Here is a 23896-nt window from a genome sequence, read left to right on the forward strand (position 1 = left end):
TGAGACAAAAGGGTTCCAACTGGTTTTTAATTTTTCCCCTTTTACCACAAAACAACGTAGAAGAAATGATTAAAACTGCCAAAGTAGTTAACTCGTAGAACATGTATTAGTCACACACACACACATTCCAGGTAGGAAGGCAGGCTTATTTACAAGAGAACATGTAAAATCAAAGTGGGGGTCATGAAACATAAAAAACAAACGCACATGCTACAAGAGGCACCGCACCGCTGCTTACAGTGCTAGGGAGGTGAGAGAACAGAGACAGATACACACAGGGGCAGGCTTCACAGCATCAGTGCATGGATCCACAAACTTTGTTACAGCTAGTTCATGGGTTAAGGAGTTGTGTCCTATTTTGGCCCTCAGAGGTTCAGTTCTGCAGATTTCAACTGCTCTAAAGGCCCCCCTACTGAGAGGGCACGTGATCACAGTAAGCTTAAGGAGTTGCAAAAGGTAGGCAGTCCAGAGTCACCAATCAGCAGTCTGCTCTCAGCTGCAGCCCTGCATTTTTCTGAGAAATGTCAAGGGGAAAGTCAAACAGCAGAAACACTTGTCTCTCAAGTGCAAAGCTGGAGGGACTGAAATACAGCCAATACTACGAAAACAAGTGAGATTTTCCAGGCTTACTTTTAAGCCTTTTTTTCCCCTGGTCTTAAATATTAATAGATAACCTAATTTTCTACTCATTGAACAAAGGATACTTTTATCCCTGGCTGCCTTTACAGAAAAGTCACAAACATTTTGAGTCAGCTGAAAATCTGAAACAAAGAAACTGCTACAATCCTCAAATATAATCTTCTGAAAGCTTGCTGCTCAAAGGCCATGATGGACTAGAACTAACCTGAAGCAGTGCAAAGGGAATGAGAGGTCAGTCAAAGCCTGTCAGAGTCCTCACAGGAACAAAGGGGCAATGCTCCCTGAAACTGTTGCGTTTCCTATGAGAGAGGAACTTAAACACACTAGGGTGTGGAATTAATTTTTTATCTTATTCCATGGGTATTCTCCCACAGTGGAAAATCAGGAATGAATTTTAAGTGGTCTCCTCATCAGAAGTGGTAAACCCAATCTCTGTACTCACAAAGACAGTTTGTTAAGCAGACTGTGGAAGCAGACAGTAGAACCAGCTTCCTGTAGCCACAGACCACTACCTTGAATATAGCTAAAGCAAACATCAACAATTATGCAAAGTCACAGTTCACTGTACAAAACAGTAAAGTTCACCACTTAGTATTTTAAAGGAAGGAAGTTGTCAAAAATGAAAGCAAGTCATACTGACAGGAATGTACCCAGCTACACCTGGCACTAGAGCCCACACAGAGCCTGGCCTGTGAGAATTTCTATTAACAAGGGCAGAGTGAGGGAAGCAATGAGCCACTGTAACACTTCAGTGCCCAGACGGCACTGGACAACTGCTCCAGGGCCAGGGCACACTCCGCAGCAGCCACACTACTCATTTTTCTTTTCTTTTTGCTTGAGAAGTTTGTTTATCTCCCTTTTGGCCATTCCAATGTACTTCAGAATGATCCCATGTTGGTTTAGTCCAGGAAGCAACAGCACAAATGTCACTAGAAATGAAAAAAAAAAAAATGAAATTGAGGAGACAATATTTAACTCTCTGAAGATGACTACAGTTGAATGCAGGTGGACTGTGGAGAAGTGACACAAAAGCCATCCATCAGGATTCAGCCCAAAACTGTAGCCAGGGTGCCTCCTGACGGTGCACTCACGCTCATGCCTGGAGCCAGCGTGCACTCACGCTCACACCACGATGCCCTCTATCTCACTCCTCTTTGCTCACGTCCTACCTGGCTTTAATGAACTCCAGGAAAAAAGGGATCAGTCTTTTTTAAAAAGATTTGTATTTTATGTGTATACACAAGTGCTTTGTCTAGAAGTATATATGTGGACTATATGTGTGCCCAGTGCCCACAAAAGCCAGCAGAGGCTATCAGATGCCCTGAGACTAGGGTCATAGGTTGCTGTGAGCCAGGAATTGAACCAAGCATGTTTTTAACCATGGAGCTCTATCTTAAGCCCTGACTTGAATCTCTAGCCGGGCTGGTTTTGAACCCGACACGTAGCATGTAGAAAGGGATGACCTTGAACTTCCACTCCTTCTGCATCTAGGGCTGGAATGACAGCTTTACCCAGTACTGGGTATAAAACCCAGGCCTTGGTGACACAGGGCACAAACTGAGCTATGACCCCAGCACAGACTGGACCCTTTCCTTCTCACCTTGCTCCACTCCCATAGGCCCTGTGAACACTCAATTTATTTACTGACTACACACCACAGTCAGACTTCCCTGCTAAGTTGAACATGTGATGTTTCTTCAATGACTTACCAATCAGGTAGGTGAGAAGCAGGTTGTGAACTTGCTGTCCCACCCAAGCAACCGCAGCAAGAGAAATGATCATGGTCATGAAGTACTGGCAAAAAAAGAGTGACAACTTAGCTCCCAGCAGCAGGCCAGCCAGTGCAACTCTGAAGCACGGCCCCTCTACACTGCACGCAGCAACCACAGCCTGAAGGCCTGCCTCAACACTACATAGCTCCAAAGACCATGCTGTATGTTACACATACAGCTTCATGCGGGGGGTTAAACACATTTCTTTTTTTTTGGGGGGGGGGGGGGTTCGAGACAGGGTTTCTCTACGTAGCTCTGGCTGTCCTGGAACTCACTTTGTAGTCCAGGCTGGCCTTGAACTCAGAAATCCACCTGCCTCTGCCTCCCGAGTGCTGGGATTAAAGGCGTGAGCCACCACGCCCAGCTTAAACAGTTTTCTTTTTAAAGGCTAGGAAAAATAATACCATGTTTTATTAATTTTCTTTTATAGAATGTAAATAAATTATTCTTAGAATTACTGTGTCTATATAGATTAATACTTATAACATAAACTAAGCTACCTTCCCAGTTAGCAACTTCCCACCAAAACCAAAGCTAAGATATGGAGACATTTATAAGTCAGCATTACACAAAAGGGGAGTAAGTATTAAACTTTATTCATAGCAATGCTATCACTAGGCTGAAATCAGTGAACTCATGATTTTGCTTCACATTCAGTAAGTTAAAAATAAATAAATACCATTTTCGGCTTTTCTTCCTTTAGGGAAAAGAGGCGTTTCCACCAGCCCACAGCTCTGCGTCGAGTTTTTACTAGATTATAGCAGATTTCATGAAATCTTTGCTGTTGTTCAGTGGTCCTAGAAAAGGAATGGTACAATTTATTTACTTAGTTAATTTTCCTAAGGCAGAATCTTTTTTTGTTTGTTTTTCAAGGCAGGATTTCTCTGTGTAGCCCTGGCTGTCCTGGAACTCACTCTGTAGACCAGGCTGGCCTCAAACTCAGAAATCCGCCTGCCTCTGCCTCCAGAGTGCTGGGATTAAAGGCGTGCACCACCACGCCCGCTCCTAAGGCAGAATCTTACTCTTTGGCTGCCTCTGAACTCATCATCCTTCTGTCTCAGCACTGTGAAGTCCTAGGACTACAGGCCTGAGCCACAATACCCTGGCTGACAGCTAAGACTCTTGACCTCCCATGGGCTGAGCACACAGGAAGGTACCCCCACAGTGAAAACCTGTCTTCCTTTATGTGTATCAGTGTTGGGTCTACATCTACACACCACATACATGCAGTGCCCGCTACATGCAGAGGCCAGGAGAGAGCAATAAAGCCCCTGGGCCCGGAGTTATAGACAGCTGTTAAGTACTGGGAATTAAATTCAGGTCCCCCAGAGAAGAGCAAGTGCTCTTAACTTCTGAGACCTTTCTAGCCCCCAAAATGACTACATTTTAAGACATCTTTCACAGAACAGAATTATGTCCTGCATAAAGTATGCCCATGCATATATTCTCTTTCTTTACATTTTACCTATTTTATGTGTGAGTGTTCATATGTGTTTAAGTACATGACATGGTATACGTGTGGAGGTCAGAGGACAACCCGTGGGAGTTGGTTCTCTCCTTCCACCATGTGGGCCCCAGGTTTCAAAGTCAGGTAATCAGGCTTGCTGGCTTGCACCACCGCTGTGTGAGCCACCTCACCAGTCCGTGTGTGCATACTTCGAATAGTATGAACCTTGCATTGTGCCCACCAGGGCTCCGAGCAGCTGCATCTGAGTATCTGTAGGAGAATAACTTCTACACCAGGTCAGCAAGATTGCTCAGAAAATAAAGATTCTTACTGCCAAGCCTGGGGACCTGAGTGCAATTTCTAGAACCCCATGAAAGGAGAGAAACAAACTAAAAAATTGACCTCTGACTTTTCCATGCTAAGGTACATGTGCCAGGGGCGGGTGTACATGGGTGAAGGAGCAATGAGCACACACACACATATACACTCTTATTTTGAGGTTTGTTTTTTTTTAGTTTTTCGAGACAGGGTTTCTCATGTAGCTCTGGCTGTTCTGGAACCCATTTTGTAGACCAGGCTGGCCTTGAACTCAGAAATCCGCCTGCCTCTGCCTCTGAGTGCTGGGAATAAAGGTCTGGCTCCACACACCCTTATTTTAAAATGTCAGAGACCAGACCAAATCATTATAAACTCAGTTCAATCCCAGGGAGAGAAAAAAATGACAGGCCTCTCTAAAAAAGCCCTTTTTTCTTTCTCATTTCTAATCTATTTCTCTCTTCTTTTTGTGGCACAGGTCCAGTACTAAAAAGGACCCATGCTGAGGACGCACTGCCCTCTCTCCTCTAGTGTTAGCCTGGCAAAGTACAGCAGTGGTGGGAGGACTTCTCAGATCCTGCAAACTGTCCATGGTCAAGGCCAGGCGGTGGCTACTGTCCCTTCTTTCCCACAGCATCATGGCAGATAATCAAAGCAGAAACTTTCTCCACTGATGCTATTAACACTAACTGTTTATTCTCTGAAGATTCTCCTCTAGGATTAGGAGTTAGTGGACTGCTGTCTGGCTAATGTCAAGGTCATAAACGTCCCCAAATATAATAGCTTTAACTCCCCATGGCAAGGGAAAAGCAGTTTGAATAACAAATCTAACATTGATACATTATAAAGAAACATGCTTACTTAAATCAGAGTTTAATCTAACTCCCCCAAATTATGTGAATTTCTTCTTAAAGATATGGAAGGTACATAATAAAGCTCCCATTGCTAGATTATATAAGTTGCTGTCATTTGGATACAAAAAAAAAAAAAATTAAGAGTACAAGCAGAACACTAAGCAACTGAATGTCAGCTGATAGAAAAATCTACTCTGTTCATTATGTGTGTTTTTTCACTCCTCCAGCTGAGAAGAGAATTAAGGGTACCATGTGTTCTGGGCAAGCACTTTAAATACTGAGCTACACCTCCAGTGCCTGGCTTGATGTCTGGATCAAAACTGAGAAAGCCAACATTCCTCAGGAAGTTCAAAGAGTTATCAATGTAATCCTTAACCACTTAACTATAATTTTAGGACATCATAAGTGACCATTTGAGAATGGTAAAACTGAAGTCAACACTCAGTGTATCCAAGGCAGCACCTACTCTCATCGACTGAGAATACATGTGGTCAACCACTCCTGCACTGCCTCAATGCACCCCTTCACTCAACCTTAAACACAACATCCCTCTTGGTTTGTTTTGGGATGTGTGGAGGAGCACTGCATGTGTTTGTGACAGAATATGTCTATGTAGCCAAGCCAAGCCCCGAGTTTGTTATGTGTTTGTGGCCCACTCTGGCCTTAATCTCACAATGTCTGTTATCCAGAGTACTGGGATTAGAAGTGTGTACCAATCATTAGCTCAAAGATCAAGCTTGAAAGTCTAATAACCTCTATAAGTAGGGTTTTTTTTAAGAGTTTCTCTGTGTAGCCTATACCATCTCTTGATCTGTAGACCAGACTGGCCTTGAACTTAGACCTGCCTGCCTCAGTCTCCCAAGTGCTGGGATTAAAAGGTGCACCAGTGAAAGCAAGAATGAGTAACACCTGGGGTGTCCTTCAACCTGCTTTTAAGTTGCCATAATGACCTAATACTGTTGTGTTTGGGGAAAGTTGGTGACCATACAATGTAACACATTTAAAAAGAGAACAGGCTACTGACCTTGCTTGACATGAGATTGTCCTCAAGTGTACACACAAGCAAGGACTCACACATCAAAGAGATGCATTTAAACAAAGGAGCTCAAGGTCCACTGAGAGGGTTATCAGGCAAAGGTGCACGCTGCAAACCCTTCTGACTTGAGTTCAATCCCCAAGACCCACACATGGTAAGAGAACAAACTCTGGAAAGTTGCCGTCTGATCTCACCCCCAAATAAGCATCCATAGTTTAATAAAAAACAAACAAACAAAAACAACAACAAAAGAGAGTCCTGGAATTCTTACTTAAATATCACCTTTAAAAAAATACCCTTACTTAAGGTATAGAGATAAAACTTAATAAGCAACAAAAAAGCAAGTTTTCCACCAAAGTTAAGGACAGAGCTAGAAGTACTGAAATTTTCTGATATACATCTGAAGTCAGGTATGAAATTCTTCACATAAGAGCAATGACTCTAACTCCAGCAGACATCTGATGGGCAGACAATGGTCTTCATTTAACCACAGCACACTTATCATGCAGAGCCACCTACCATTTATTAGAGCCAAAAATTCTTGGTGCTAGAATGGGAACAAGGTAGTCAGCCAGGCACAAAAACATAACAAAGCAGGAAACACCAGACAGCACAGATGGATCGAGATAATAGATAATCCTATTAAAAACAAAGAAAATTAACCAAGGTTAGAGAACAGTCACTATTCCCAGGCAAAGCTATTCACTCCCTCACCCTCGATTCTCAAAGATGGTGCTGCTCCCTTTCTAACTTCCTCAGAGTGGTTCTCTAGGAGCACCATGGCATGATGTCGTCACAGCTATAGCGGTTAATGTAAACAGCAATAGTCAAAAACCTCTGGAGTCCTCAATTTTTTTTTTTTTTTTTTGATTTTTTTCGAGACAGGGTTTCTCTGTCCTGGAACTCATTTTCTAGACCAGGCTGGTCTCGAACTCAGAAATCTGCCTGCCTCTGCCCCCCGAGTGCTGGGATTAAAGGCGTGGGCCACCACACCCAGCTAGGTCCTCAAAATTTACTAGAAGGAATATAATAAAGTAAGAGTGCTGAAACACAAGAGTTTGTGTGTCTGGGATTTACTCAACTGCATCAAGTTACAACTTTACATAAGGACTACAAATCTAGAAAGAGGGCAAGCTGCTTGTAATAAAGGCATTCCTTTTGGATTATGTATTACAAAAGCTTCTCTAAGCACAGGCTATGAACCCTCTGAGCATTTAGCAATAGAATCTCACTTACAGGAACAGCAGGGAAACCACACCCATGATGGCAGGTGGAAACCAGGCTCTTTCCCATCGAAGGACTTTGTCAGCCATCAGCATCACCTCTCCCCAGCCTTGCAGATGCTCTTCAAGATTTGCAGTCTCCACGGCCTACACATGATCAACAGTTAATACTGTTACTTTGCCAATCTCAACACTTTGGTGGCTCAGAGAGTACTTTCTCAGGCATCAAAAACACGTAAAATGCCTTTTACAAAATGGTTATCTTAAACAAGGTGAGTCATGAAAACCTGTAATTTTGGCACCAAATATGAAAATCCGTGGGTAGGAGAAAGCCTAGGCTTTAATGGTCATTTTAGCACTGGGCCATATGTCCATGATGTATCATAATATTCCCAAGATTTCACAATTTATTTCAATATTCATGAAAGTGAGCTTAATATGGGAAACTAATATCCCCAAATGCAGCCACAGAGCCAAGAGGCAGTGCTCAGAATATTACTAAATTGAATATTCTGTTTGCTCATTTCAGGTGGTTGACATTGATCTGTTGATTGGCCATTTTATTGATTTAAGTCCTTCTAAATCCATCAGGAGAACCTTTCCCTTAACACTAAGTACATAAATCTCTAAAATAGCTCTTTGTATAATGGAATGACTCTGATGTTGGCAGTCACTGTGGAATTAAAGAAAACTATTTCAACCAAACTATGTGAGCTCAGCACTTAATGGCTCCTCATCATTAATGATAGAATTTCAACTAAATCTCAAAATTTTTCTCTATATGTGACAACTAGCCAAAAGCAGACCTTTACCATGGGCTACTGTGACCTGAATCTATCAGGGACTTTGGTAACAGAAGGTATTTAGAACCTGTTTGTGCAGAACTCTGGATTCAACATCCAGGAACTACAAACACACAAAGCCCAACTGACACTATCAACTCTTCACAAAGGAATATGCAAATGTAGAACAGTTCAGGCTAATTTTAATAAAGATATGCGACTAAGTACTTCTGACATCACCCCATACTAGAAATCCTAAACATTTTACATGTTATACTTCAATTGATGCTCCAAACAACTGGAAAAAGGTATTCTCACAACCTCTACTTTAAGATAAGGAGACGGAGACATAAAAGAGGTTAATATATTTCAATCCAGGAAATCCAAGACTAATGGACTTGCTCTCCTTAAAATGATGGAAATAGTAGTTAGTGATCAGGCCCTCTCCCAGGATAGTTTCCTTGTACAGCAATTAATCCTCTTATTGAATTGTTTGTTGGTATTGTGTAGGAGGAGTTTAAGGGTACAGGGTAAGCATCTCTATTGTATGGTGTGTGTGTGTGTGTGTGTGTGTGTGTGTGTGTGTGTAGGGAATTTAAGGATACAGGGAATGCACCTCTAAACACAAATACAAACTGAAAATCTTGCACTAATCAAAACTGTCCCGAAGAATCTTGTCGGCACTTAGCAGTAAAAAGGCAGGCATTAAAAGCTGATTGCTTTTTTCATTTCTGATATGGCCTGCCTTTTCTGGAGAATGACAATACAGAAAAAAATAAAAAGATCTTTCGCTCTAGGTGGGTGATGCAGTTAAAAATGTGAAACTAGCAGGGCCTGGTGATGCGCAACTGTAATCCCAGCACAGGAGGATGACAAATACAAGGATAGCCTCGTCAACGAAAACCTAGCCTTAAAAACCAAAAACAAAGACCTGTAATGAAGCAAACGCGCCCTCCTCTAATACCATCATCTCGTGCAGCTCCGTCAAATCCGTGCTAATCATTTTTAAAGTTGCATCCAGTCCCGTGAGTCCCTCGCCAGTTCCCAGACAAGTGCCAGGATCCCCCACTGTCCTTTCTGCAGAACCCGTTTTCAGCTTCCTGCGGTGAACTCCAACCAGCCAGCTCCAACAAATTCTGTGTCAGCGATAAACTAATTCTCTGTAGCAGCCCTTTGACCCTCTACCCTTGCGCCAAGTTTTAGGGGAAAAGGAATCATGATTAAAAATAATCTACGGAACATGAGATTAAGATCAAAGGGCAAAACAGGTAGGTCTCCGGCCTGAGCCGGAGCGCTAGACAAGGCCCCTGGCGGCCGAGTGCCCCAACCTGTTACCCAGGTTCCTTCTTGCCACAGCCCCCTTCTCACACTTCCTCACGCACGGTCCAAGCATTATTAGTGCAGGATTCCGGGAGACGTTGGGGATCGCCAGCAGCGATCTCCACCGTGGATATAAGGCCTGGCTGTCCCTGGTAGTCCACCGAGGCCAGGAGGCCCATCCGGAAGCTCCGGGGACAGACTGACCACCGCAACTCACCAGCAGGTTGCTGCTGCGGTTATCCCCCTCCGCCATCGTTCCAGACTCGCGGTTATCAACGAGCAAACACACACTATACCCCTACACCAGCAAGGCAACCCGAGCGCGGGGGAACGCCCCGCAGGCTGCTTATATAGACTAGCTGCCTTTCCCGACAGCCCTCGCGAAACTCGCCCCTCATTGGGTAGACCGCACTCCGGCTTCTGGGAAGTCGGGCCAACCGGCAGCTAGCGCATGACTTGAAATCCAGGTCAAAGGAGAGCGAAGCTGAAAGACTCTGACCAATCAGAGTGCAGGGGTGTGGCCCTCGGGAGGCGGAGCGGAAGGAAGCGGTTCAACCGCCGTAGCTAGTCTCTCACCCAGATCTTCCTAAATCCTGGGGCCTCTCTAGTTCCTAGCGGTCTTGCGCTGGATCTCAAAACCGCTCAGGCGCCTGTCCGCTCAGCTGCGCGGGGGATGCGCAAGGGCATCCTATGCGGAGGCTGGAAGGGCAAAGGACTCTTTAGGTTGCTGTGGCACCTGCTGACTGAAGTATTGGCTGCCCCACGTGAGCGCTATCTGTGCCTTCTCCCCAGCTGTGGCCTTTTGAGAACATGGAAGATGCACTAACTCTTAAAGGGCTTCATTTGCAGCCAGTCTTTGGGGGAATTATTTGCGGGGTGCTCTATGAGTACTTCAGGTAGCTAGGGGAGCGCTTCATTCGGAGGGATGGATGAGTAGAGGAGCAATTCGAATGTTGGAGGGCTTCAGACTGATATATTAATGGGTTTATGGGGAAGCCAGGCTAAAAAAGACCTTCAACTAATTTTAAATTATTTAAAAAAAAATTTTTTTTTCGTTCCTTAATTACCAGGTTCCTTAAAGGCCTTGGAGGTTAAAGAGAAACGTGAGAGATCACCTGGTCCCTTCCTGGCCTATGGTGGCTCTGTCAAAGAGGCATACAATTTGTCATAGAATTTGTGGAAAGTACTAGAAGGTACAGACAACAGTTTTGACCAGGAAGGACGCTCATTGTGTGTGTGGGTGGAGGGAATATTATGACTTCGGTTGATACAGAAATCATCAAAAATTGTAAAGCCTGGAATTCCCTCCTTCTCAGGATTGAGAACAAAAGGACCCAAACAGCTGCTACCAAGCAATGAGGTGTCCATCTTGGTGGTACCAGGAGCAGTCACTTTGCTAAGAGAGGGCAGAGTAATAAGCTTTTCCTTGGCAACTTGGCTACTGCCTCAGAAAGCTTAGTTTAGTCGGTGTTCCCAAAGTAAAATTTAAATTTAGGCCAGTCCCAGGTCCCAATCCAGCTCTAACCTTCCAAACGGCTCAGAGGTTACAAACGTGACCTTTTGAAATGTGTCAGATGATGAAGCTCGTAACACAAATCTTCCTCAGAACTTTGGCACTGCAAATGAACAAGATCTTTCCAGACACTCTCTTCTTTCAGAGCTTTCACTCACAAGTAAGGCTCTGCAGTTTTGTTTTAAATATTGCTAAAATTAAGCTACATACATTTCATACAGTCCTGGCTGTCTTGAAACTAGCTCTATAGACCAGATTCGCCTAGAAATTCCACCTATCCTTGCCTCCCCTGGGATTAAAGGTGTCGATTCTTATCTAAGAACTTTCCTACTGAAATAATTAACTCGCTGTTCAAGAGGGAGTAAAACATTTTTTGAGAAATTTTTTAATTTGGAGAGATAATATGAAAAAAAAAAGCCACAAAACTATTCCAAGGGCTGGTGAGATGGCTCATTGGGTAAGAGCACCCGATTGCTCTTCCGAAGGTCCAGAGTTCAAATCCCAGCAACCACATGGTGGCTCAAAACCATCCCTAACGAGATCTGGCGCCCTCTTCTGGAGTGTCTGAAGACAGCTACAGTGTGCTTATGTATAATAAATAAATAAATCTTTAAAAAAAAACTATTCCAAAACAAACTTTCTGGGATCTACTCAATAAATTCAGAGCTTAGATACTGTTATCTTTTTAAGACTTGAACCTTTATTTTTATTTTTTTGAAAAACAGGTATTTCATACAATCTTTACCATGTTAATGTAAAGTAGGCAGGTGTTTTTGTTTTTCAAAAGATGCATTATGGACATTTTCAGGAAGCTGGTGTTATTTATTCAACTTTTAATCTTAAATACAAGCACAAAATTATATCCATCAGGAGGCATTACAACTTAAAAATAAGCCACTATTTGTACAAAGTTACTAAGACAAGGAAGATTCAGTTCAACTTACTCTTAAATAAAGGTTTAAAAAAAAAAAAAAAAACACGAAATGTGATGTAATTGCCACCTGACATTCCAGGTAGAAACTTAAGGGACTTGTAAATTAAAAAATAACACAGAAATCTGAAACAGGAGCTGAACCACACTGTCAGAAAAAGGGAAAACAACCACTGCCAATCATCCTGTTTTGGAAAAATAAAATTTCAAAACTATATCCAATTCTTTGCCATCTTCAAATAGCCAGCTGATTTGAGTTTTTAACATTAGCACTAGAACTTCCCAGTGAGCTCCAATTGTCAAGTTTTCTTTCTCTACATGGTTGCCTTTTCAAACCTAAGCTGTTAGCTTTTTGAAGACAGTGACGTTATCTAGGCCCAAAAGCAGGCAAAGTACAGTGACTGCCTCCTCTTGAATCTTTGCAAAGCATTGTGATGTTCACCAGCACTGTTAGGAATCTACCTATCCTATCCAGGTAACTGAAGATGAACTTCAGTGACTAGTGCGTTATTTTTTGCCTCCTTGATTTGGGGGGAGGGTTCTAAATTACTAGCATTTTATAAATTCAACAATATAAAACAATGTTGGTCTTCATCTGCATCTGAACACAGGAAACAAGATGCTTCAGGGTGGTAGCTCTAAGGGCTAGGATGTACGCAGCTCAGGGTTAGAGAGCTTGCCTAGCATGTGCAAGGTTGCATCCCTGCACTGCAGGAAATCCAGCTAATACCAGCACAGCACTGACATCTGCTGTGTATGATTAGGAGTGACAGGCTAGTTGTAGGTGTGTTCATTACTAAGAAAAGATTGGGAGAAAAGAAGAACCAGCTCCTTTGATTTTAGTACTGCTCAAGCCCCCGAGTAACTACAAAAAGGTGGAGGGAAATAGGCCAGGAAGACTCTGATTTAAAGTACTGCCTGTAATACCCCAGATTAAAAAGGACCTAAGACTGCACATCAACTCTAATATTTGGCTGCATTGCCTTGCTTGGCATTTATTAAATGGCTCTTTCCTTAAATTTCACACATCAGAACAACCACAATTAAAACAAAAAACAATGCAGATAACACCAAACATTGGATGAAATTAAGAAATCTACTGACGAAGCTTAGATAACAGAGGCAAGTGTTAAGGGCAAAGTGAAGGGAGTCTTTCTTCTGCATTACAAATTCTTACCCTGAACCTGGGATTGGAGCTCCGAATCAGTGATCTAGGAAAGTAGATCAAGACCTATCAGTTTCACATAGAAATCTCACACCTCAAAGGAACTCACCACCAGTGTCCAATCAACTAGCAAACTGCGTGCTCAGCTCACGACCATAAACAGAAACAAGACACTTTGGTAAAGAAACAGCTTCGTAGGTACTAGGCTTCAGCTTGGTAGAGATCAACTGACTCTAATTAAAGACAACTAATGGAAATACATGTCAATTCTCAAGGGTACTCTGAAATAGAAGGGGTTGTTCTGTACCCTCTGAACCTTAACAGAGTGGAGAGAAGGAAGACAGAATTAGGGAGGAGAGGGGTAGGGAGTAAAGAGAGGAAGAAGTTGAGGAAAAAAAGAAAATCCCTGGTTTTCCACAGGTATTTTGTCATCAAAAAAAGGATGACTTCAAAACTACAGCACTCTACATGATTTCATAAAACATTCCCCCAGTGGCCCTGGGTTTTTTGTTTTGTTTTTGTTTTTTCTCACTTGAGGCTCCTTACAGAAGTTAAACCTGGAAAGGCTATTTGAACAGGAAGCCAAGGGTTTTATCCAGAGTGCAGTGATCAACAAACTTTGAAGTCCTTGGCCGCTCTTATCTGCACTATTCTCTCAAAGACCAGTTTAACACTTAAAAAAAGGATGGATAATTCACCAGAGGCACATTTTTTTTTTGGTTGTTTTTTAAGCTGTCTTATTTTTGCTTGGATTAAGACGCCAAGTACTTCTGATGCCTGAGACTCTTGGGGAATAAAATTCACTTATTACCAAAGCAAAAGCCATTTCTGACCACTATCATCACTTACAGGGACAAAAGTCTGAGCTGGTTTTCTCCTTACAACAAAAGCTCTTCCGACATGAAGAATGTCTGAAAATGACACATCTTTGAGAGAGCCAAAGTGCAATTGCCCTCAATGCCTCTAGGGAAGAAAATAGCATGCAAAATATAGTATGGCATTAATATTCCAGCTAGGCTGTTTTGTGACAATAAGGCTCAAAATCAACAAATAAAACCAAATGCAATGTGCTAGATTCTTGAACTTGTCAGCAGACATGTGGAGACTGAAAACAGCACCTTTCAATACTCATAATTAAGAAAGCGCCAGCACTGGCATCCATCCTGTGAGGATTAGAATTCAACTCATTGCAGTCAGAGAAGAGCTTAGAGACACCTGGACCTTTTCAGGCTTGGAGAGGCTGGCAAATTAAGTGGCCACCACACTAGTTGCTAAAATGCAAGGGGGGGGGGACCTCAAAATACCGTGTGCTATTCTGTGTTGATACGTGATTTTTTAGCTCTATTCTAGTCTGCACTTCTACCAAGGATCAGCAGTGAGTACTGAAAATGCTAAGCTGAAGGATGCCTTGATCGTGACTCACTACACACTAGTCACTAAACAGCAAGCTATAAAATGTTGCAAAAGGTAAACAGAACCCATCACAGGCCACCAGCTGAAATTAAAGATGCTGCTGGTAGGCATTACTGAGCATACCCCAAATGCCAGGTAAACTAAAGCATTTTTAATTTACACTTTAAAACATAAAACAAAATTACACTTTGTAAATTAAAAGTATCAAATGAGAAAACTGAATTAAAAAACATTTCACTCTACCTCCACCAGAACGTCACTTTATTGTGAACCTGTCATCAACAATGCAAACTCCAATAGGTTCTCTATCCTGGTTGTTTAAAAGGTAAAAGATTACATCAGATCAGCTACTTTCTATGAAAGAAACTACAGCAATCACAGAAGAGGGGAAATTTGAATGACCTCCAAAAAAATGCACATTGTAAGCAGAGGGGAGTGCACATGAAATCAGTGTCTGTTAGACTCATTGCGTTTGGATGCACAGTGACAATTCAGGAAACTGTACATGATAGATAGAGTCACAGATATGACTGAAATAACCAGAGTTACATCTTGTATGTGATGATCACAGACCTTTAAACAATCCTTGAATTTTCCATGTTTTCATTGGATTTGGAGAAACTCCTGTTTCTGTCTCCAAATATGGTAACAATGTGGAGACAAAAGTTTATGAAGTGTAAGGATTGAAATAAAAGTGAGTCTGACAGCTGGCTAATCTACCAGGGTGGGTCAACGGGGAGCCGGGGAACAGGTAAGCGATGGGAAGGAGTGGGATCTCTTCGTTTCAGAAGTCAGTTCTTCCGATGTAGTGTGTGTCTATTACACTGCTCTCCATTTTTTCAGTCCATTTCTGAAATTCATACAGCATAGCCTTTTGGTACTTAACTGGTCAACCCAACCAGTACTGTTGCCGAGCAACAAATGTTTCTCAAGAATCTGAATGCAACAACTCTTCCGTGGCTGTGAGTTCTTCGCGGCCCCAGCTTTCTCTTGTTTCTGAGCGGGGTTTGTTTTCCTGGATTGTGCACACAGGGTCAGGTGGAGTGGAGTTCCAAGTCACTCTGTGCTCCGCAGCAGCCCGATTTCTTTCTCAGCTAACCTCCTGACACGTTTGCAGCTGTTCTGTGGCAGAAAGACAATCTCCGTGTGCAGGCAGTGAGCTTGCTTTCTTCACCTTTGACCCTGGCCATGGTGTTGGGCGTATCCCTGAGTGCAGCTGTCCTGCAGGATTCACTTCCTAGTACACCGAGATTTCCTAGGTTTCCTCAGAGTAAGCCCCCAGATGCATCACCACCGACTGTGATGTGGCTTTGGATGCCTGAGGCTGAGTTGATTCTGGTGGATGTCTGACCTCGCTTAACCAGACTCATCTACTGTCTTGCCATTCACACCCAAGCTGTCCAACCTTCATACAGCTGAGCCAAGTTATCTAGATTAGTTGCTTCCTTAATGACATAGTCAACCTGTGAACATAGGCAGGACAGAATTGAAAATCACTAAGAACCAGAAAGGTCACATTTCATATACCAATTGCATGAGTTGTCTCAAGAGCAAGTTTCTAGTCAAACGACTCACCCAAAGGAGGAGAGGTTACACTCTGGTAGAATGATGTAGCACTCTCCATGACCACAGAGAATGCAACAAGCTCAGTGGTCTTAGGAAAGTCAGAACCCTTAGACCTTTAGGAATGGTAAGAGCCTCTCCACCCCCACCCCCACCCCCACCCCCACCCAGGGGTGCTAATACCATGAAGGGTTCTGTTTAGAACAAAATCAATGATGCAAATGTGGGTAAGAAGTGATTAGTCTAGGTAAAAAGTATGGCATTTCTACAACTTTTCTGTAACTTTTAAACATTTTTCAAAATAAACAACTAACAGTTGAATGGCTCAGCAGTAAAGTATCTGCCTAGCACCTATAAGGACCAATGGTCAATCTCCAGCACCCTGGGGTGGGGTGGGGTGGTACAGATACAGTAACAGGAGAAAACTTTGGACAAAAACACACAGGTATTCATGGAACTAAAGAGTCTACACCTTCAAAAATTGTCACCCTCCTGATACTTTCCGAACGGTAAGGTGAGTGTTAGCCTGAGTGTGGAGGATGATTAGAGCAGTCATATAGCTTAAACGACTATGCAAGAGATTGCCTAAGAGGAAAGTACTAAGTAGTGAGGAGTAAGTAGTGAGCGTCTGACAACTTCTGAGCAGTGTTGTCAATAGCCTTCTGCGTCCTGGATGTAGGTTTCAGGGGCTGATTTCTTTTTATCATTAAACCTAGTGTGTGAGTGTGCACAGGCGTACATAATGGAAGTGAGAGGACAACGTGAATGAGTTGGCAACCTCTATTCTACCATGTGAAACCAGAGACTGAACTTAGGCTGTCAGGCTCTGAAGCATATGCATATGCCCTTGTCCACTGAACCATTCTGCTAGGCCAAGAGCCTATTATTTCTTGATAAAATAAGGAAATGAGTAAATGAGATCCTTAAGCCTACCAGCAGCATTAATGCATAGCTTAAGCTTAAAAAAATAGTCACCTGCTCAGCAACTGACATCCTCCTGTTTGGATCAACATCTCGGCCCTCTAACTTGGCTTTCACTCTCTTCCACACACTCACTGCATAGGAGTTTCTCTCTTGCACAGCTATGAAGCAATGGCACATGTAAGTCAAACCAACTTGTGTGTATTATAGAATTACAAGGCATCCACATTCTGGCTGATTACCTTTCCCAGTCTTAGGGTCTCTGACAGCCTTTTTAGGACTACAGGCGATGCTCTTGCCGGTTCCTGGGATGGTGCTTGGTGGAGTATCTGCTGATGTAGCCAGATTTTTCTGAATCAGCTTTTTAGCATTCTGAGACATGACATCAGGCTGAGTCTTCTGGCCAGTGTTACTCCTAACCGCTAAAGTAAAAGATTGGTGGCTCAATTTGCATACAAATAAAAGCTGGGGGTAACTGGGGTCGGGGGTGGGGGCAGCACACATACAAGGGATGGCTGATAGGACTTATTCCACATTACTCAACCTTGAAAATGAACTTGATTTTATACTGTTAAAAGTCCGTATTCCACTGTGGTGGCTCATGCCTTTAAACCAAGAACTCAGGAGGCAGAAGGATCTTGAGTTTGAGGCCAACCTCTACAGAATGAGCTCATACCCACACCCACACCCACCAAAGGTGAATGGCATCCAAGGTTACCTCTGGAACACACACACCCCAACCCTCACATTATCTCCCCAAGTCACCCCACACACACCCAACCCACTACAAAAACATATTCCTTAAAAATTGGGAGACACAGCTTAGCAGTTTAAGAGTACTTCCTGTTCTAACAGGGGTTCTGGTTCAATTATCAATATCCACATGGTGGCTTACAATCATTGGTAAATGGAAATCTAGGATATCTGACCAAGACCATCTTCTGATCTCTGGGGACACAAGGCAGCACCTATTGGTGCACAATACAAGAAAAACATTCATACATTCAATTTTAAAATCTTAATGGGGTTGGGGGGCTTCTTTACCACCTTCCTAAACCATTCCTCCTAACCAATCTCAATTCTTCAGCAGCTCCCTGGCAACATCATAGCCACCACATATAACTGGGTCTCAGATCAACCTATCAGGCAAGCTTCTTCTTGAAGTAAATGTCTAATCAACGCCAAGATTTACAACTGGACAACATCGGAGAGTGAGAAACCTAGAGCATTCGACCCTAAATGTATCACAGCCCACCCTTCAAGAATCAGGGATCTATGCAGAAGAGGCTGCGGTAAGATTATAAAAGCCAAAGGTAGTGGATGGCTTCAAAGGAAATGGCATGTTCCAGACACAACAGGGCTGATGCAATAGAACTCATATTTGTTCTTTGTTTCACTTGGTTTCAGATTTTGCGTGTGTGCTTTTGTTTTTGATGATTTTATTTTTAAAGAAAAAAACATGAAATTAGGGTAGGGCAGGAGGAAATCTGCAAGGAGTTGGGGGTAAGGGAAAAAACATGCCCAAAACACACTGGAGGAAGAAAGGAATAGTAGCAAGAACACAGGAAAGAAAAGATGAACTGATGGCTACACCTTGCATCCAGCTCCCTGGAGACAGAAGCAGGAAACTATGGGTTCTAGGCCCACCAAGGTTTTTATAAACTTTACATCAAGCAATTATCAATATTAACTGTAAAAAAGGAAAATTGATCCTGATGTCTATGTGCTAACGTTTTTTAAAAAAAAATTTTTTTTTTTAAATTTTTAAAGGCCCTACAGATAGCACAGTAGTTTTCCTGTCTTATTTTGGACAGAAGACTCCAAAAATCCCTTTCTCCTATTAATATAGTACTCTAAAGGTCTCAACAAGAATTAAAAAAAAATTTTTTGTTGTTGTTTTGTTTTTTCGAGACAGGGTTTCTCTGTATAGCCCTGGCTGTCCTGGAACTCACTTTGTAGACCAGGCTTGGCCTCGAACTCAGAAATCCGCCTGTCTCTGCCTCCTGAGTGCTGGGATTAAAGGTGTGCGCCACCACGCCCGGCTAAGAGTAAAATTCTAAATCATAATAAACAGTCAGAAGCTGGGCATGTGGTGCACACCTTCCATCCCAGCACTTGGGAGGCAGGTGGATCTCTGAGTTCAAGGATAGCTTGGGTCTACATAGTGAGTGCCAGGACAGCCACAGCTATGTAGAGAGATAACATCTAAATTAAACAAATGAATGATGAATAAAATTTAAAAAAAAAAGAAGGAAAGGAGGGAGGGCGAGAAAAAGGAAGGAAAGGAGAAAAAAGAAGTATAAGATCATTTAGGCCTGACTTGCAAGCCTCCTGCTTTGGCCTCCCAAGTATAGGTATGCACCAATATGCTTGACTTAGTTATTCTTTATGAGGGAAATCAATCTATTCATTTTTAAATAAAAAACAGTATTAAACCTCAACAGATTTGATGCCATTATTATCCCCACACTCCTTGTGTGTGTAGCACACAGGGAGAGGGCAAAGTAGGCATCAGATCCTTAGGAGCTAAAGTTATGGGAAATTTTTGTTAATCCTAAAAATCCATTGAACCAGTATGTGGCAGTGTTAACGAAAACTCTAAGGCAGTGACTATAAATACAATAACCCTTCACCCATAGCTAAACACCTAAACCTCTATGTATAAACACATCTTTCATACCTGCAGCAAAGGATGGCTGGTAAGTTGCAGATGATGTTGGACTTGAACATTCATTTGCTGCATCGGTGACTAGGGGTGATGCAAAACTCACTAAATTATTATAGATACTGAAATACAAAATTTATGAAATATTTATTTATGGAATGTTTTGCCACAGAACTGTTTACAAACATATGAACAAAACTAGAAATAAAAATGATAGGAGCTAAGCTTCTCAGGCTTTGCTTCTACTTCATTAGAGCTGGCCAGGGAGCACCCTTACCTCTGGCTTTGTGTCTTCAATTCTTTCAAGGTGGGAGTGATTTCCTGCAGCATTTCAACATGTTCTTGACTTCGAACCTGACCCATGGCCTGGACTAGTGTGAACAAAACCGTCTGAATGTTGTCCTGCCATGATTTGTACTCAGCCAGGAACTGCCTGACACTGCTCTCATAGGGAATATCTTCAGCATCTGCTAGAGCAGCCTCTTCATCCTGCCACCAAAGCATACATAAATCATTAGAAACAGACTTATTTGTTCAGCAACTCCTTTCAAGACAGTCACTTCTTGATTAAAAGCTAGTAAGTGATCTAAATGTCACTGTGTTTGATCTGCTTATAGATCAGTTTTATTACAGAATCTTTATTTCTAGCATCTTTATTTATTTCAAATAAAAAGAAATACCAAAATGACTGTTGTAGCCCAGTCTTTGCAACTTTGTGAGTTATTCTTTTATTTTCTTATATAACCTCCAGTTTCACCCCTTATCACCAGATAAGAGAGGAAGGATTGGGGGGGGGGGGGCCGCAGAGAGGGAGAAAGAAGGGGAGGAGAGGGAGGAAGGGAGAGATCCCTGAATCTAATTTCTTTCTTCTTGTTTCTTCTTTGAGCATGACAACAAACAGCAACCACTGCCCCCCCACCCCACCCCCACCCCTGCTCAGCCTACAATGACCAACAACCCTATTGAGGCTCTAGCATGCATATATATATATACACCCTCTGAAACATTCCCAGAATTCCAAATGTCACACAATTGCAGAAACTATCTGCAGCTGTCAAAACCACACTTCTGCTAGAGCACCAGGCACTTCATAGTCAGCTGCTGTGAAACAGCCCCATATCCCTAAACCTGGGATTAAAATGAAAAAATATATTCTTAAAATATTTGTTTTTTAAAGAAACCAAAATCCCAGGATTTTCACTGCAGACTGTCCCCACTATTTTCTGGGAGTGGATGTCCTTATTAACCAGACTGAGTAAGGTACTAGAGGCAAGAGACCATACATAGTTCATTCACTTTGGAGGCAAGCTATATATGTTTGGAAATACAGGTAGAGAAGAAAAGACTGAAAACCAAAATGCCTGCTTAATGACACTACATTAACCAATTTAAACCTCAGATTCTCTCTATACAAAAATCAGAATGCCTACTTTAAAACATAATTGATGAAAACAATAGATTTTGATACAGTTACAAACAAATTGCAAAACATAAATTGAGAAATTATTTCTGTTTATATATCACATCTTTCCACAAAGCTTTATCTTGAGACAGGAAACGAAGCCAGTGGGATTCATTACCTTAGCCATGGCTTTCAAGAGATGCTTCACATCTCCAAGCTGCCGGTTGTGACCGGTGAGCACAGTCTTTACACTGTCGACCAGGCTCTGGATAGTCTCACAGACAGTCTCTATCTGCTGCTCCTTCTCTGTCTGAACAGCCCTTTGGGTGGACATATCCTGGGTCAATTGTTTATGTGCTGATAGAAGCCACTCAGAACTGCCGATAGGATGTTCAAGAGTAGTGTCCTAAATAGAATAAGCATTAATTCACTTGGAATAAATCCTATAACCATGAGCAAGAGATACAAACTCTCAGTTGTTGGCTCTTGATTTGATGATACTTAGAGACAATACTTAACAGTTGCAAGTCTGTAGAAGAATTTTAATTTTTCAGCATATCATATAGGATATAAATGCTTGAAATATATGATTGAAAGACAGTAATAGAGTTGGAATGACAATTATCTATAACCAAATCTCTAAACTTAACCTCAATAACTCTTTGAAATTAAGACAAAACTTCCTAAAACAGCCTAGATAAATCTTTCCCATAGCATTCAAACACTGAGCTCACTAACTTGGTACTTTCAGGCTTAGCTCACCTTTCCAGCAGCCATTCCCAGTAACCTGTTCTACTCTCTTGGCACACTGCACCCAATACTATACACATTTTGCCCCCTCCAGAACTTTCACATAAGCCACAGTATCTTTTTCATTCAACATACTATTGAACAGTCAAGTTCCATGGATGCTAAAAGCAAGATTTAATCATCACTGCATTCCTATAACAATTTGTTACATATACTCAGTCTCCAGTAACCATAACCTTAATTTAGGTTCCTGGCCTTTTCATTTCAGAAACCAGCAGTTAGTTTCTCCCATAGGACTCACCACTCTCTGTAATAAACGAAGCTCTAACTCGGAAACTGAACTGTTGAACTGTGACGCAAATGAACACATCTGCTGACACCGTTTGATGAGTTCAAATAAGGCAGCATCCAGGCTTAAGGCTTCGGCAGTTCTTGTTCGTAGACTTTCAAAATGAATGATATTGCTGCAGAGAAAAGTGACCTGTGAAGAAGAGAGAACCCACATTGGGGTGGAAAAAATGATGATGTGAAAAACAGCACTAATGGCACATTTCTAGAATCTGGATTAGAGGTCCTGAGAACTTACTTCCAAAGGCTTTGAGTAGCACATATTTTAATTTTTGTCAGTATTTACAAGATCTGAGACAGCTAAAAGTACCTGAAGACAAAGTTCAAATGTCTTGGACTAGAAGCCTGAGAGAAACGTGCCATACCTGGTTTGCTCTCTGGCTCTCTTTGAGAACAAGATTTCTTCTTTCAGCTATTGTTGCTTCAAAATCTTGTAGTACTGGTGCCAGGGCAGGATTGGCACCACCTGCCCACTTCAGCCGCTGCTCAATGCTTGCTTCAAGGGCTGCTAGTTTCTCCTATAAAAGCCAGAAGAAACCCTGAGCCTTTACCACTCTCATCACTTCCTACTTGTTAAACATTTTATGGTCAGATTCAGAAGTAGTATGGGTGGGCATGTTTAATTTAGAAAACATATCTAATACCTTTGTTTCAGAGTTAGTCTTGATTTTGAGTACTTAAGGGCCAAGGATGTCTGGGTAAGAAAAGATTAACTTTTGACTTACTTAAAATCTCTAACACTTTTGTGTTCTTTGGGGTTTGCTTAATTTTTTGCAGTGTTTGTGATTTTTTTTAATATCTTTTTAAAAGATTTATTTACTTATTTTATGTATTTGAGTACACTGTCGCTCTCTTCAGACACACCAGAAAAGGGCATCAGATCCTATTACAGATGTTTGTGAGCCACCATGTACTTGCTGAGAACTGAACTGAGGACCTCTGGAAGAGCAGTCAGTGCTCTTAACCACTTATCCATCTCTCCAGCCCCTTAAAGTATTTTTTAAAAAATTAAATACAGACTCTGAATGGTGATGGTATACTTGTAATCTCAGCACTGGGAATGCTGATTGCCGGGTCCAGGCTACAGGGTAAGAACCTGTCAACCTGTCATCTCTATGAAGGGAGAGGGGAGGGGAGGGGAGGAGAAGGGAGGGGAGGGGAGGAGAAGGGAGAGAGAGAGAGAACATTGCTGGAAATATATGTATCTGAGAGGTAGAACTCGTGCCTAGGAAACATGAGACTCTAGGTTCAATCCTCACCACAAGAAAAATAAAAGTTTAAAATTAAAAAAAAAGGAAGGAAAGAAAACATGGTTGAGAACATGCTCAGGTGGCAGACTTCTGGATAACTTGAAAGAATGAAGATCAAAAAGTTTCACTTCAAATTTTAAAATACTATGTTAATACTGAATTTCATATATTATTAAATTATATAATCAGAAAAGAATGCCACCAAATATCTCAGAAATGAAGGATACATACAAATATATAGCTTTAAGAACAATTTCTTTTTTAAAAATATTAACTAAATATTTAGCTTTCACAGAGAGATGATGCATATAGTCAACCATCATTTAGAACCATGCTCTGCTCCACTGGACAGATTTAATCCTTTATCTACAAGACAGACGTACCAGGTAAAATAGTTATTATCGTAGTCCTTGACCTTGGAAAAGGACACAACAAACAAAACAAAACCACATATCTGTTTTCTTAAGAGAGAAAGGCATAGTGTTGGAAGGGAGGGGAGGTGGAAAAACTCTGGGAAGAAATGAGGGAGAAAACTGTGATCAGAATATACTGTATGGGGGCTGGTGAGATGGCTCAGTGGGTAAGAG

General features: G+C 42.0%; 2 protein-coding genes across 3 annotated transcripts in view; both read right to left on the reverse strand.

Moving 5' to 3' along the window:
* Arl6ip1 (ADP ribosylation factor like GTPase 6 interacting protein 1) lies at positions 1-9756 on the reverse strand. Its single transcript, XM_021167984.2, has 6 exons — positions 9606-9756; positions 7300-7433; positions 6583-6702; positions 3091-3208; positions 2349-2433; positions 1-1568 (listed from the first exon to the last, which is right to left on the reverse strand). Exons 1-6 carry the CDS (start codon positions 9639-9641, stop codon positions 1450-1452), a joined length of 612 nt encoding a protein of 203 aa, XP_021023643.1. The 5' UTR covers positions 9642-9756; the 3' UTR covers positions 1-1449.
* A 1822-nt stretch (positions 9757-11578) lies between these two features.
* Smg1 (SMG1 nonsense mediated mRNA decay associated PI3K related kinase) overlaps positions 11579-23896 on the reverse strand; it is a 107129-nt gene continuing 94811 nt past the window's right edge. For both annotated transcript variants that reach the window (XM_021167438.1, XM_021167439.1), the window contains 8 exons: positions 22425-22577; positions 22013-22192; positions 21140-21367; positions 19837-20048; positions 19575-19681; positions 17137-17316; positions 16949-17055; positions 11579-15873 (listed from right to left, as the gene is read on the reverse strand). In XM_021167438.1, coding sequence (XP_021023097.1) covers positions 15796-15873; positions 16949-17055; positions 17137-17316; positions 19575-19681; positions 19837-20048; positions 21140-21367; positions 22013-22192; positions 22425-22577 — 1245 coding nt within the window. In that variant the 3' untranslated portion in view covers positions 11579-15795. The remainder of the gene's footprint in view (positions 15874-16948; positions 17056-17136; positions 17317-19574; positions 19682-19836; positions 20049-21139; positions 21368-22012; positions 22193-22424; positions 22578-23896) is intronic.

The sequence above is a fragment of the Mus caroli genome, chromosome 7, assembly GCF_900094665.2.
Source record: "Mus caroli chromosome 7, CAROLI_EIJ_v1.1, whole genome shotgun sequence".
NCBI classification, from domain to species: Eukaryota; Metazoa; Chordata; class Mammalia; order Rodentia; family Muridae; genus Mus; species Mus caroli.

Excerpts from the sequence above, each read along its gene's own strand:
- Arl6ip1 (XM_021167984.2), bottom strand. The coding sequence starts at position 9,641 with ATGGCGGAGGGGGATAACCGCAGCAGCAACCTGCTG. Across the intron at positions 7,434-9,605 it reads ACCGCAGCAGCAACCTGCTG|GCCGTGGAGACTGCAAATCT; the intron begins GTGAGTTGCGGT and ends GATCATGTGTAG. Across the intron at positions 2,434-3,090 it reads AGGAAGAAAAGCCGAAAATG|TACTTCATGACCATGATCAT; the intron begins GTATTTATTTAT and ends TTTTTTTGCCAG.